Source organism: Haliotis asinina, chromosome 1, assembly GCF_037392515.1.
Source record: "Haliotis asinina isolate JCU_RB_2024 chromosome 1, JCU_Hal_asi_v2, whole genome shotgun sequence".
In the NCBI taxonomy this organism is placed as follows: Eukaryota; Metazoa; Mollusca; class Gastropoda; order Lepetellida; family Haliotidae; genus Haliotis; species Haliotis asinina.
The window spans coordinates 52,904,020-52,920,046 of NC_090280.1; the positions used below are offsets into that span (position 1 = coordinate 52,904,020).

Sequence of the window (16,027 nt, forward strand, 5' to 3'; positions counted from 1 at the left end):
CGTGTCATTTGGACTGATTCAGCTGAGAGACACTGTCCCGTGGATCTCGGCTCGGCCGAGTGCTGTCTGGCTTTATTCCCACGAAACCCAGACTTACCAATCAATGCTAACAATGCTCAATACCAACGGAGTTGCATGATAATAACAAACTGGAACATTCCTTCTTTAGGATAATATCAAAGGCATACGACGTGTACACACTGTGTTCAGTATGGAAGGTCAGCGGTAAGTACCTGTTACTTCGTTAAGCTTCTGCATCAATTCGGTGTTTTTCACTGTAATAATTAGTGAAAAATGGACCTTACATTATACACTCTGTTTCACCATCACGCATTAATCTGTTTTAAATAATTATGTAACAACAAAAAAGTTAAGGACTTCCCAATTTTCAATATTACAGTATTTACTAGTTTGTATTACGATCAACATAATACTTACATATTGAATATTGAGGCGGTCCTTTTTCTGTTGAGTATACCAATGTTTTTAACATGGATTTCGTATTTAAAATGCTTATAAATGATGACTTGATCTCATCGCTATATGACTGAAATAATGCCGATGTGGTGTAAAACCCAATTCAAATCAACCCAGCATACATCCCCCGTCACTCCATTCCCCAGCGCTATTAATTAATTACTGGTGCTATTTTTTTCCAAACCCGACGATACCTGCATTTAGCAGATGCTTGTTGGTCTATTTCCTGACAACGTGCAAAGCTCTCTTAAGCTGAGAAGTGTGAGGAGTATCTGTGATATCAGCTCCCACCGGCGACGTTCCGTCATCATCTTGACTCGGAACGAAAGGAATTGATGTTGTATGTATGTGGTTGTGTGGCTAATCACTAATGTAAGCTTATCTTTAATTGCTGCATTCATATCATTTATTCAAATACGACTGCACTCACGTAAGCAGCACAAAGGAGTCCAAGCGTTCCAGTAATCTTTGTAGAACTCCAGAGATTTTGGACTACCGGAATGAGAATGGTCATGGGTGGCGCTTCTACAAAGATGACGACGTCCTCCGGATGATTGGCACAACCATAGAGGATGACAACAAAATGATCCAAAAAGTTCAGAAATTCCAGCTGAGGGACGATGACGTAATGATAGCGGCATATCCAAAATGCGGTAAGACTTTGAGACAGATTATCAAGATTAATACACTTTTTTGGTCAAAAACGAATAAAACATCGATCTGCGGCATACTTGTTACAGTTCAAAGCAGTGTAGACCCTAATTCAGTACTCCCACTATGCTATCTATTCCGATCCCAGGTACCCACTGGTTGTGGGAAATCGTCACCATGCTCAGGGCAGGTAACTCTGAGTACAGCAGAAAGACGAAGGAGATCGCGATGTTGGGGAATCCACAGTTTGAAATGGCTGATCAACTCCCATCTCCAAGAGTTCTAAACTCACATATATACTTCCGTTATATGCCAGAGAAGATGGTGGAGAAGAGAATAAAAACCATCTTCATCCTGCGAAATCCCAAAGACGTCAGCGTATCTTCTTACTGTATGTTCAACGGTTTCAAAAACATGTTTAGGTTTGGCGGGACGTACTCAGAATATTTTGATCTGTTCTTAGATGGAAAAGGTGAGTGAAATGTTACTGTGTTGACATTCTGCGCTGTCCGAATGTGGATCCAACCAGTCTCGATTGTTGCCAACTATCAGACAACGCTTCTGATTGGGTGCAGATATGAACTGCCTCGCATGTCGCTAACCGGAGTTATACAGTCTGACATGCTACTAACTGAACACAGAGGTTTACTTTCATACATGATGCGAACTGAACATCGAGTTATACTGTAGGGCATGCTGATAACTGAAAGTAGAGTTATGCTGTCTGACATGCTCCAAATTTAATGTAGACTTATACAGTCTGACATGCTGCTGACGTGATGGTCTCCCAATGTAGCTCTCTGGCGTGTGGCAGCTGTCTGAAGTTTTGTGCTTCAGGAATCTGATTTAATTCCAATGCACCGACATGCTCCTGGTTGTTCTGTTGCTCATCTACTTCAGTGAGTGCTCTCTGTAATATGTTTTCAGACAAACACTTTTGACTATATATTGTGTATTTATGACCTTCATTCCATCATTTCTTCCTTGTTTCAGTTCCTGGAGGACTTTATGCCGACTACGTGAAGGATTGGCTACAAGCGACACAGGATTACCCTGACTTGCCTGTCTTGACACTGTTTTATGAAAACCTGAAAAAGGTTTGTAAATTTGAACTGTTAAAGACCAGAGTCAGTGAGACTAAATAGTCTTAACTGGTAACCCACATTGTGTTGATTTTAGGATCCTGTTAGGAATATCAAAACGGTTGCCGACTTCATTGGCGTGTCTGTCAGCGATGAACTATGTGAGCAAATAGCAGAAGCTTGCAGCTTTAAGAAGATGAGGACGGCAGGTGAAGAGGTGAAGGAGCGCCTAGCTAATATGCCAGATCTCCGGAAGGATGGTCACAAATTACTCTACAGGAAAGGCGAGTGTAAATAAATATTTATCGTCATCATGGGCAAGAGCAGGTGAAAATCCTTATGTCGGTTGCTGTGAAGACTCACGGATCAGAGTAGGTCTGCTGTTTCTTGTGATTCTTCACATGGGTTAGAGTGGCTCAAAACATATTTTTTTTCTTGTTGCGAGCTCATACACGGGATAGAGTACTACAGTGTCAAGTATTTCAGTACTAGCTGGGATTACACACATCAGATACCGCAGGTCCAAGTATTTCATTGCTCTATAGTTTTGAGAACCGATATAAAATATGACAGTATCAACGTTTCTTGATATGGCAGGAGATCGATTTTCAGAGAATACACAGGAATGTATTCCCATACATGATGCAAGGATGTGGTGTCGCATGTGGCGTGAAGTAAAGGATCGTCGATGTCCTGGAAGGTTAAGGAACTCCACTGGCCGGAATGGCCGAGTATAAGTTCTTCTGGTAAAGAAGAGTGCCAGCAAAGGAGAGTTGGATATCGACCGACTACTGTCCTACCGACCCATCCGATTGTCTGTTATTGCATGTACATTTGTATTACTTAGAAACTTATCGAATGGGTGATGTTACTGTTTCAGGTGAAGTTGGAGACTGGAAGAACTGGATAACTGTTGCCCAAAACGAAAGATTCGATGATGCCATAGAGAGAACATTTGAAGGCACTGGCATTGTATTCACGTATGATTAGATAACGGGATATAAAGTGATCATAGTACCGTCGTAGAACCAAATGTGAAATAAGACAATTATCTCAGGCGGGATTCATCACTGACCTCATGGTTAAACTTCAATGAATCTTCAAGCTAGAACAATGTGGCGACAGAACAAGGAACATCATCAGAAGAAGTGTTGGATTCAAAATGAAAGTCAGGATTTTGTTACAAATAAAGGATACTGCAAATATTCCCCAACTTATGTGGTCTTTGCGTAATTTATAAATGTAGCCTCACAGGTATAAGTGAGAGTTACCCAACACATCTTCCTCTTGTACATAATTAAGGTGAAATTTAGGTCTCACAATGGCATTTAGAAGTGATACACATAAGGATGAGCGTCTGTCTATGGACGTCAACTTATTTATTATGAGGAAGATAACGTTTCTGAATACATCTTTACTCTTCCTTCATTCTCCTGATAAAGGAGTAAGGAAATTCTCCGAAACGTTGTACCCGTTTTAAGCAATGTTCGAGCAATACCACGCGCTACCAGAAATGGGCTTAATACAGTGTATCCGCCTGGAGAATCGAACATGCGAACGCTTATGACCACAAGGCAATTCCAAGTGTTTATCAGGACAAGCATGAGACTCGCAGTGATCGTGGTAGGAGTGTTGACATTCAAGTGAGGTCACAATGCCTGAATCTAGTTAAGCCGGTTGAAAATATATGCCGACACTTCTGATGTGTCCCTGTTACACTCTTATAAACCATATCATAGGTGACTTGCATAGGAACTCTGTTATCAACAGCGGACTTGGTTTGTACCCTAAAGTACACCTGCCAAGTTAATTAGGTCGTTTCGTGCCGGCACATTATTTACCCACAGTTGTGCACAAGATAGCAGTGTTCAGGTACTTGAATGTTGCAAGTAATCGTCAGTGTCAGCCCTGTCTAAGCACGTGACTAGATTAAAAGCTAAGTCATGTGAGGAGAACAAAGGCGTTGACTTCTACAAGAACTGTTTGACATGGAAGATTACCAGTACACCTTACTCTCCAATACACTTTAGCAAATGCAGCAAATACACCATTCACGGCCACAATAGTTGTTGAGCAGATACAAGCTAAAGTACGTCCCCATTGTGTGGTCACAAAAGTAGTATTAACCTACTGACCAGTACTGGATTGGGGATTATTGAATCATATTAGAGTTTCGAATAAAGAACCCTTTGAGTCAGGCACCTAATCCAAAGTTCTAAGGGATCTAACCCACTAAGCAATTTGACAGTCTGCGTACTTTGTGTGCTCTGATAAGTGTAGATGCCTGACATTCAGAGTGAGGGTTCGAACTTTGGATGTGACACATCCCACATGTAGATGTGGGCATATGCTGGCATAGATTGACCCTTATTCGTTGTAACCAGAGGTAATTCTCCCTACCCCCGTCCCGCCACCCCTTCACAACACTTATGACGAGTACGTCTGAAATTAGGCTACTGAAAGTCGTTTTTCAGTATTATTGTTTTGAATATTTTCAGCTCAACACTGTTGACACCTAGTTGCCTGTGGCGTAACTTTTAAGGGGTCAGAAATACGCCCCGTGTTATCCATGATTGACTATTCTGATAATTCTGATCCTTGGTATGTGAGCACCATACCCATTGCTACTGGTGGCATCAATCAGTAAACTTATATAACATGTGCCAGTTTTTCTCTCACAAGTGAGCCCATAAAGTGATATACATCAAAGCGGCGTTAAATACAACTAATTTGGTATTTCCTTAAAGAACCCCCGAGATTCTGGACCACCGGAATGAAAAGGGTCAAGGATGGCGCTTCTACAAAAATGACGGCGTCCTCCGAAGAATTGGCTCAACTCCCGAAGATGATATGGAAATGATCCGAAATGTTCAGAAGTTACAGCTGAGGGACGATGACGTCATGATAGCGGCTTATCCCAAATGTGGTAAGAACCAGTTATTGTTTCAAGACCATTATCGTTTATTAACAGCTTTAAACGTGAGTTCCAGTGTATACCCTCCCTGGCTGTCAAAGGGATGCTCTTCAAATAGACATTGGATTCTACTCATACTTGTCTAATCTGATTGGAAAAGGGCCGACGGGATAACCTCGTGGTTAAGGTGTTCGCTCGTCACGCCGATGACCCGGGTTTCATTCGGCACTTGGCCACAATGTGTGAATATCGAGATAATGCTGGAATACTGCTTGTAGCGGCGTAAAACCATATTCTCTCACTCTGGTTGGAAAGACAAGAACGAAGGTACAGATTGTGAGCAGTCTTAATAACTAATCAATGTAACATGATATTCAAACATTTTTAATCCTGTAGCGTTGTAGAGTGATGTTTTAACATTGTTATTGTTGTAGAGTGCCACAGCCAGCTTTTTTACATCCCTTCAATTGGATAGTGACTAGACTCACAATGTACTGCAGTCCAGACTACTCACAAGTTTAGTTATGGCGGCTATAGCCGATTTATTGTACATAACATGATTTCGATATTTTCAGCTGGGAACAAAGGCTGGCCCAATGCGAGAAGATACTGATTGTTATACACAGTTCTTGTTGAAGGAACTGGACGGTAGCGTCGTTTTCCTGAAAATGATCTGATGTTTTAGCTAAAATATATATTCTGATCCCTACAGGTACCCACTGGTTGTGGGAAATAGTCACCATGCTCAGGGCAGGTAACTCTGAATACAGCAAAAAGCCGAAGGAGATCTCAATGTTGGGAATGGCGAAGTTCGAACGAGCTGATGAACTCCCCTCCCCAAGAGTTCTAAACTCACATCTATATTTCCGTCATCTACCCGAAAAGCTCGTGGAAAAGGGAATAAAAACCATCTTCATCCTGCGAAATCCCAAAGACGTCAGCGTATCCTATTTTAACATGGTCAACGGAACCAAAGGTAGTTTTGGGTTTGAAGGGACGTATTCAGAATATCTGGATCTGTTTCTAGAAGGAAAAGGTGAGAGACACATATGGTATTTTAAGCCGCGTGGTATTGCCAGAGCCCGATGGCACGATATGCGTATTACCTTGTATTTATATGTTGATAGTGTTCTAATTATTGATATTCATTTCATCTCTGTGTGACTTTAAATGCTCCGACGTAGTCTTCTTTAAGATGCAGTCACTGTGTCTGCGCGTTGTTTGTTCACTGAGTGTGAGTTGGGATGATCCCACGTGCTGGTCTGCCCGAATAAAGGTTAAGATGCCCTCGCTGTCATATGTTTGTAATAAATATAAAATTAAACATTAAGAAACAAAAACAAAAACACTCCTTGTATGACGCTACATAAATGATCCCATCCATGTTTCAGTAAGCAGTGGTGATTATGTCGACTACGTGAAGGATTGGATGCAAGTGAAACAGGACAACCCGGACTTGCCAGTATTAACATTGTTTTATGAAAACTTGAAAGAGGTTTGCAGTTGTTTTATTCAACAGGAATTAGTTGTATGTTTGGTACAGCGCTAGACAGCTTGTGTTGCATGTTGAAAAAAGCGAAAGGAAACAAAGAGCTGACCGGGAATCAGTCTGTAAAATATCTCGCTGTGAAGCAAAAAAATTTCGTATAAATCAACTAGGTATTCTAGTACGAAGAACGAAGTTTGGAAATTAAATCAAATCAGTGCAACATTACATTGGCAGTGCAAATTAGATTGTTGCAGTGATTTTACCAACAGAGACAAGGTTGCCAATTATCACCTCACTGATCAGGGTATCCAAATGGGGACTAGGCAGAACATCTAGCTAGAGAGGAAATCGATACTATTGCTGGTCTTCTCGTAAATCGCGATGTAATGTGAGACCAGGGCCAAAGCAGATTCAGGAATTCTGCTCTGCCTGGATTCAAGGAATACTTTGGAGGTAGGTAGCTGATTCGGTGTTGCAGATATATATTCACTTTCCACATAGTCGTATCCAATGTGCCTTTCTGGGTCTAGCTCAATCTGTCTTATGGTTCCAATCTGTAGGTCGTGACATAAACATCTGAATCTTTCGGATACAGGTTTCATTATCCGTGTGTTTATACTACTGGCTTCACGAATTAATGCCTCTATCTATCCCCTGTTATATGCTTACTGGCTTAACCATGTTATTGCTGGCATTAGCTCATATGAGTATATTGTGCCTTTTAATCCTTACGCTCTTTATCAGTTGCTTGATAATGGTGTTAGAACTTATACGAAAACGTTTCTTCTTCTAAATGCCTCTGAAAGGGGTTTTCCAGAAACACAGCTTCCAGTTTAGTATCTGGGAGAAAGATTGTGATTGACGTGCCCTACATCTCATGTCTCGATCTGCAATATGATACGAATAAAACGAACAAAATGTAATTCGAAATTTCGTAACTCTTTTCATGACTTTGTGAAGTGGACATTTCATCGGACAAGCCATCGCGTAGTGCAGCAGTAAGTGCAACAGTAAGTGCAACCGTGTCTTGGTTGCAGAATCCTGTCAAGAACATCAAGACGGTTGCGGAGTTCCTCGGGGTGTCAGTCACTGACGAAATGTGTGAGCAAATAGCAGAAGCGTGCAGTTTCAAGAAGCTCAAAGCTGCAGATGAGGAGGTGAAGGAGGGTTATGTGAGATCTTCCGAATAATGGAAGGAAGGTTTCGCTGGGATGTTTAGAAAGGGTGAGATCAGTAATAGCCTTCTTCGTTTCAGACATAAATCACACGAGGTTGGTTAGTTTGTAAGGTAGTGTCAGTAGGTTATCGCGACTAAAACATGATCAAAATACAAATACACCTTCAAATTGTAAAAAAAAAACCTAAGGGCAGTAAACACAACTTGAATATCACAGAACCAGAATTTAAAACTAGCACCTAACTCTAAAAGTAAGTTTCTAAACTGTTAGTACAGATACAAAAACGGGCACAGCCACCGAATGAAGGCGGGTGGCCATACTAGGCACCATGGGGATGTTTAGAACTTTGGTATGTTTATCCCTTGTAGTGGTAAAATCAATGCAGTCAAGGAGGATATGCGTGACCGTGATTATTTCGTCACACGGGATGCAAAAACGGAGGATCTTCACTTTTCAATAAATATTCATGTGCGGAATTATCGCATGTTGACCTCTTCAAATCTGGACTGACAACCCAAATAGTTGGTTTTACCGAATACATTTCATTGATACCTACCTGGGTGTCACACATATTTTGCATTAGATCACGGATATATGATCAGCATTAGAATCGGAGTATGGAATAAGAAGTGGTATCACAGACTTGTTGAGTGTTGCCTTACCTGCAATGCCAGCGTGGCTGGATAACCAACAGACAATGTGATATTGGCCAGTAGGAAGAGCATTATATAATTCACTTTTTTCGATTAAATGTGGATGTATGCAAAATAAATTGGTGATAGCCTTACAGCACGAAAGAGAGTCATAACCGATGCTATACTGTTTATAATTAGGGTGTTTTAATATATTCCAGACACGTTGATATGCTGCTGAGTCACAGATCTAACATACTGGGTCATACAATCTAAAATAATATTTAAATGTCCATAGTTAGTACAGTCTTGATTCTGGTCGATGTACTGATTGCAGTTGGTTGACGGCAGTTGAGACGACGTGAGCGGACGATGTTAGCAGACAGCTTGCGAAAATCCAAATCTGTCCTCAACGTCGTGTCGAACATTTCAGCAACCAATCCTTATATGCCTATCACACGGGTCTCGAGAATTCTGGCAAAAGCTCATTACGGCCATTTTGATCATATAGAACTCACTCGAATAAATGACTCACTCATATATTGTCCCCTCGATTTATAATGCTGTGGAAGAGAAGTACCAGATGACAAAGTTAACTTGAAACCATTAGGTAATGTATGGCAAATGGAGGTGTTGTGTGGTCTTATGCTTGAAGCCCAGGTCAAATATCAAGGGAGGATGACAACTTTGTTCCTGGGTGTTGACTGGCCAGGATGACTGCCGGGAGTTTCTAGAACTTTATTCTTGCCCCACAACAAACTTTAGCCAAGCCACTTTCATTAATAAATATCACGTGGAAGAAGGGATGAATGTTTGCCGTGTATAAAGCTCAAAGAGCAATGTTCATTACCCATGCAAACTTTTGTATTCGAAATTTTGAGAACGTCATAAACTCACTTGTCTCAAATACTTTCTTTGAACATAAAGAAGGGCCCTCTCTTTTATGGTTTAAATCTTTGACACAGATATTTGGTGCTACATTTTGTATACTCATCAATACATCTCTCTTTTTTGTATTTGAAGATCACATATACCGGTACCATCGTGGGTACAGATACATAATTCAAAATCATTTATTGACATCGTTATAAAATGAACCCCCTCATTAAAACTACTCATTTTCGACACCGAAGTACCTTAAATCGATCTTATAGACAACAGTGCAGAATTCTCTTCCGCGAACGAAATTTCAACTAATCAAAGCTGTGTGTTTTCACAATCTACTGCTATTTAATCTTGTCTTTGCCCCTTGTCTTTGGTGTCATGTAAAATCATCTTGGTCATGATTCAAAACATATTTAACTACGAGTAGAAAGTAGTTCTGTTTTTTTAACTTAATGAAAATAAACAATTATATTATAATTGATTCTCAAACTGACTTTTGACCCTGACGCTACGATTTTCAAAGATGCCAGTCCAAGAATAAATGTTATTTAGGGCTTTTTTCGCCTAGCTATAAAACTCCTTTCTACTGGTAGTAAAATATGTATTTGATTGCTGGACAATAGGCTTTTGCATGGCACTGCTTATAACATGGTGACACCATCCCCGACACGTAGGAGCATTTAACGGCAACACAACGATTCGACATGTTTTCGTTGACGTCGAGAAATCAGAAAATTGACGAGCTTGTCAAACATTTTATATGAAACTAACTGAAACTCCTTCCTCACGTGACGTCACTGCGGTTCGCTGCAGTGCTCTGGCGACAGAGTTACGTAACCTGTCTGTGGTTTCGTTTGAGGCCGAGAATGAAGCAGACGAGATCTAAGCAACTTTTAATGGCTCAGTATTAATTAACCACACGTTTTTTAAGAATGAATTTGGCGTGCCGTGTAAGACGAACCACAAGTTTTTCATATATAATGGTTAAAAACTACACAAGAAATAGTTTATTCGTTCTTTCAGATCTTTGGAATCTAGCACAAAAGAGAAACTGACGTTCTTTTAAGTTTTTTAATCCAATAAATGGTGATTTGACGGGGTTCCTCCTCTGAGTCATTTAACGTACGGATCGTACATGTGACCTTCTCTCGTGTGTCTCGTTCATTCACAAGTACGTTTGCGATTTTGATTATAAAAGTATGTTATCTGACCCGTGTTGGTGCAAACAAATGTATTGTATCATGTAGGGCACTCGAACGTTAAACAACACCTAACGTTAAATGGGTTTATTCCAACATCACAAATTGAAGTAACCATTTAACAGGGTCATCATTTTGGCTATGTTTCGAATGATGTGTAAGTAGTAATCTCATTTGAAAGGAGGATGTTGAAGATATTTAACTATATTTTAACAACTGACGACGATTGCCATTGTCTTGTGAACAGTAGAATGTGTCAAGTAAGTCGACGTTGTGCAACAACCTAAATGACTGGAATTCATATGGGAAAAGGAAATTAACGGTGGTTCCTGAAACGAGAAACGAATTTTCGCCCACAGAGAATGTTATTTAGATCTAAGGCTCTTCGTTGGCCAGTTTCATATATAAGGACATGCGGTGTTTGTCTAAATTAGTTTCTGGTCAGGCCGAACGTTTCAAAGGAATACCATGAACTAGTCACTATTTTTGGACTCTTACTTTTAGCAGACCTGCCCATCAGTAAAGCTGAAATCGAGCAATTACTAAAACTGATGCAGAGCATAGTTCTGTTTTTACTTTATGAAATCCCAATGGCTGCAGAAGGAGAAGCATTAGGTGTTTTAAATAAATGGTATCATATCATATTTGTCGTTTTCATATGCCCACTCAGGTATTTGCGTCTTTTGAAGCCTTGACCACACATATCTCGCCGTAATATCACAGTAACTTAGTAAGGACTTAATAATACATTCTATATCTACGCACTGAGGTATTACTTACACAATGAACTTCATGGTATCCGTAAGCAGCCAATCTAAAATCTGGACTGGCAAATATAATGTCCAGTGCATATCCCTGTTGTTATTTGTACCATATGTTCCCAAATTGTTTCAGAAGAACTAATGTCCAGCTTATGCATATGTATGTCACGCCCTTTTAACCAAAGTGCTTAAAGGGGTGATTTTGTTTCAGGTGAAGTTGGGGATTGGAAGAACTGGATAACAGTGGCAGAAAACGAAAGATTTGATGATGTTATAATGAGAAGATTTGAAGGCACGGGAATTGTATTCACATATGAATAGCTGCCAATTTATAATGTGATCATGTTTGTATGCCTTCGTGGGAACCTAAAGTCAAATGGTAATATATATTACGCATCAAGAGCTTAGTATCACTGATGTAAACGTAGTTACTTCAGTCAACTGTTCGAAACTAGGAATATGCCACACGGTTTAAAGGTACTGTTGATGCATGAACTGTTGCACTGTAAAACACATTCTTAACCTTGAAAAGGTCCCGGGATAGATGAGGTCTTCAGCAACCCATGCTTGTCATAAAAGGCGACTATGTTTGTCATAAGAGGCGACTAACGGGATGGGGTGGTCAAAGTCGACACGTCATCGGTTCCCAATTGCGCAGATCGATGCTCATGTTGTTGATCACTGGATTGTCTGGTCCAGACTCGATTACTTACAGACCGCCGCCATAGAGCTGGAATATTGCTGAGTGCGACGTAGAACTTAACCTTGAAAAGGTGACTGTCGTGAGTTCATGAAATTATTAAACTCAGTGAAATAGGCGAATTCTTAACAAAACGTTACACCAAATGCACTATATATGCACATACTTTTCATTTTGATGCATGATCCTCATGGACCCCTGTTTCGCTGACCAACGGATTAGCAGTAGTTTGATAAGACTTGGCAGCCGCAATTAGTGGAATCAACACCGAGAGTCACAACACAGTCCCATAACTGAAGATCACGGATACGACAGAGTTGGAATAGGGAATTTAACACTGCGTGAAACTGGTAACAAGAATGACAGATCGTTTAACTGATTCCCATGTTTGCAAGTTTCAACTATCGGAATGGGGCGTTTTCTTCGAACTTTGTTAAGGCCACATATTTATCTGCGAGCGACGACCAAGCTGAGAGCGACGTGCTAGTTACAAGTGCACGGACGTGCTATTGTTTGTTATCATATTGTAACAGAGTCATTAGACATCAGAGATCGATGTGACGAACGTAGTTTCCTTAAGCCTATTACTGAGGCATTTGTATTGCATCACATTCCATGTAACATCTTGGACAGATTATGGTTGTATCCAGGGATCATTTATGAGAATCGGATGGCTTACTCTGTGTAAGTGAATAGTATTTTCCACCACTCACCAACTATCATTTAATATTACTACATATACCACCTGAAGAACACAGTATTTTATCTATGAAACTCAATAAAATTACTGATTTAAACACTGCAAGCTTGTGTGTGTTCAGAATGTCTTAAAACTGTGAGTGCGTCCACAACTGGTTTATCGCTACATCATCCTGCTCTCAAATCATCTACGTTAGGATTTGTATCCATATTCAGTTTTGACTAATAACCCTGCACATGAGTGCCGAACCTTTCCACAGCTGAATTCATCATATCCTCTGTGAAAAGGGTAGGAGGTGTTACACAATGCTGGAGGGATTTACGTTGCTTGTCAAACTGCCTAGATGTACAATCTTGCACTTACACACATTCCATATATATATATATATATACACACACACACACACACACACACACACACACACACACACACACACACACTACCAAACATAATCAAACATGAACGACGGCATGTTATATAAGTGCATATGATATTGAATCGAAATTAGTGTGGTGACCTGAACCATCTTTATTCTATATTCTCTGCTGTAGATTGCAAATCGTTTCGAATTAGTTGATGTAATAATTGAAAAGCGACTGACATGTATCGAATTTCCTTTTCCGCCAATATTTGTAACTATCATACTTGCAGTCATTCACCTTTATTGATCTTCAACAAATAATATGTATCTATTTCCTTTCATTGCACAGTGCCATCCGACATTTATGCATATACCATGCACGGACAGACACACACCCACACTCACACTTTGCCTTATGAAGGGCGTCAGTCTTGAGTATAGACCCTGTCCATCAGCAAATAAACCAAGTCAAACCTGTGTTAACCGCTAACTCTTACCACTACCACTGGGTATTGGGAATCTGTTCTGACCCGTGACGGTCCCGGGGTAGAACAGGCATTCAGAAACCCATAAAAGGTGACTATGCTTGTCGTGAGAGGCGACTAACGGGATCAGGTGGTCAGGCTGGCTGACCTTTTGAGATATGTCATGGGTTCCCATTTGCGCAGATCGATGCTCATGCTGTTGGTCACTGGATTGTCTGGTCCAGACTGGATTATTTACAGACCGCCGCCATATAGCTGGAATGTTGCTGAGTGGGGCGTACAACTAAAGTCACTCACTCACTCACTGGGAATCTGTTCTGACTGTGGATTTATCATCGATTATAGTCAGTGCTATCGCTGGATTATTTCCGGGTGCGGCGTAAAGCATTCACTGAGTTAGTAAGCACCTGCCATTGCATCATCCGACACATAAATGTCGCATTATCGCGTTGTCGCGCATTTTTAATTTTTTTTTTACATATCTTGGATGGGGCGAAAATGTGACACTGACCTTGAAAATTATCACGATGTCGTATGTCGCCCTTTGGATGAACAGAATTCTTTTTTCAAAACGCGACAATGGGACAAATAGCCAAAATGTCGCCTTGTCGCGCTTTGGTTAATCTTGCTCCTGTTTGCTTCTTTTTCGAGAGGACGACGATGCGACAATGTTCCTTCTAGGATTCCATATAGCAGAGCATTAAATTCCACAGCAGCGGGGAACGGTTTAATTATTTCAGGTCCGAATTTTCGTGTGAAAGTATTATGCAATAACAGATATTAGAATGGGTTGCAAACTCGAACACACGATGACATGTTTACCTACAACAAGAAATAGATAGTTCTCACTTCGTTAAACTTTATACAAACAGGGTTATCCCCACTTGATTTCCAGACGTTTCAGGTCGATAGTTTAACAGAAGCATTAACTTTACCAGGTTTAAATTGATTGCTGGGTCCGTCCTCTCAATCGCACTTAACAGAAATTACCCTGAGTCTGTAACCATATTGCAAATATCTGCCACCTACATGACAGTAGACGTTTCATACACGTTCTGCTGGTACTGACAAGCTGTGCACATCAGAATGATACCCAAGACAGACACTTGTTTATTGACCGAATTATCCACATATATCTAACTTGTTACATGCATTTGTGAAATATATTTGTGGAAAAGGTTGTCAATATGGTCACAGGTTAATTCGGTAATTGCTTGCAGCTTCGGGTATCATTCGGGTAATATTCAACTATGTTGCAAATGGTACAACGTGTGGAGCCCATTTCTGGTGTCCCCCGCCGAGATGTGACTGGAATATTCCTAAAAGCGGCGTAAAACCGTACTCACTCATATATTTATATCCTCCTTTCGAGACAATACCAATCATACGCCTCTATAAATAACAACTTTTTTGTTTGCACACATGAAGCTAAAAGTGGCTGCAATCAGGTAATAAGAAGTTAATATACATATTGTGCTGAAACAAACATCAGGCTGACATTAACAACAACATTGAATAACAAGTGGTACGTACAAGGACGAGGCCAGGGGGATAGTAAGAACAACAAATAACAGGGGCAATGACGCAAATAAGCATTTTTTTGTAAAACCAGTAAACACAGGCTGGTTGTGTCGGAACAGATAACGTCTGTAGCTTAATTAGTCATGGTTGATCAAAGGTGTGCGGCAACGGATTTCGTATTTCGAAACTGAAATCCTGATTCCTGATGTATAGGACTTTAATTTTGATGACTGAATCATATGGCTTGGGAATGTTTGGTGCTCTTTGAGGACTGATTTACTGCTTGGCTGTTGAGGTTTTATGCCCTCTGTTGTGGATGTCTGCGGGACGGCGAGATTCAGTTATATAAACCATTGCCTACAGGACACAATCCTATTCCGACCAGTACATCCATTGCAGCCACAACAACCCCCGTGAAACCAAGTCTGGTGTATTTTCATGGCTTGAAGTATTTATAGGACACTTAAGGTTCGGTTTCTGGGTTGACAGAGACACTAAGAGACTTACGGCAGTATTGGCTGGTCCGTCCTGTACAAACAAGCCTGTCTGGTGTACGTGACACTGAGATGTGTAAATCTCGTTCACGAATAATAGTTTGGTAGTCTGAATCAGTGCATGTGCGGTTACGTTTTCCAAAGGATCAGCGTGATATAGTGACTTTATATTCTGGGTCAAGTCTCCGAATTAGCCAGTATTGATCGTGAGAGCAGAAGAGAACTACTGATGTACAAATCTGAACTGATGAAGAAATAATAGCTAAACGAGTGAATCATGGGACAACGTGTCGAGAGTCAAACTGAAAGAAGTATCATTCAGGACCATAGAGCTGCTCAATCTGCCTTTGCTAGAAAAAGTATCAAGTAATGAAGGTCTTTATCTATAGTGAGTGGTATACACATTGGTGTGTCGAACATACTTACTTCTACACATCTATCTGTACAAGGATAGTCGTGAATGAGGTACAATTCAAAAGAAACAACACCATGAATGGA

The 16,027-nt window shown here is 40.5% G+C and overlaps 2 protein-coding genes across 2 annotated transcripts; both read left to right on the top strand.

Moving 5' to 3' along the window:
• On the top strand, window positions 1-3,413 carry LOC137293836 (sulfotransferase 1C2-like). The gene is made up of 6 exons (XM_067824606.1): window positions 1-225; window positions 952-1,130; window positions 1,277-1,600; window positions 2,122-2,225; window positions 2,308-2,494; window positions 3,091-3,413. Exons 1-6 carry the CDS (start codon window positions 212-214, stop codon window positions 3,198-3,200), a joined length of 918 nt encoding a protein of 305 aa, XP_067680707.1. The 5' UTR covers window positions 1-211; the 3' UTR covers window positions 3,201-3,413.
• Window positions 3,414-4,963: 1,550 nt separating this feature from the next.
• On the top strand, window positions 4,964-12,770 carry LOC137293893 (sulfotransferase 1A1-like). The gene is made up of 5 exons (XM_067824691.1): window positions 4,964-5,136; window positions 5,837-6,160; window positions 6,516-6,619; window positions 7,651-7,837; window positions 11,480-12,770. Exons 1-4 carry the CDS (start codon window positions 5,061-5,063, stop codon window positions 7,801-7,803), a joined length of 657 nt encoding a protein of 218 aa, XP_067680792.1. The 5' UTR covers window positions 4,964-5,060; the 3' UTR covers window positions 7,804-7,837; window positions 11,480-12,770.
• The last annotated feature ends 3,257 nt before the right edge of the window (window positions 12,771-16,027 follow it).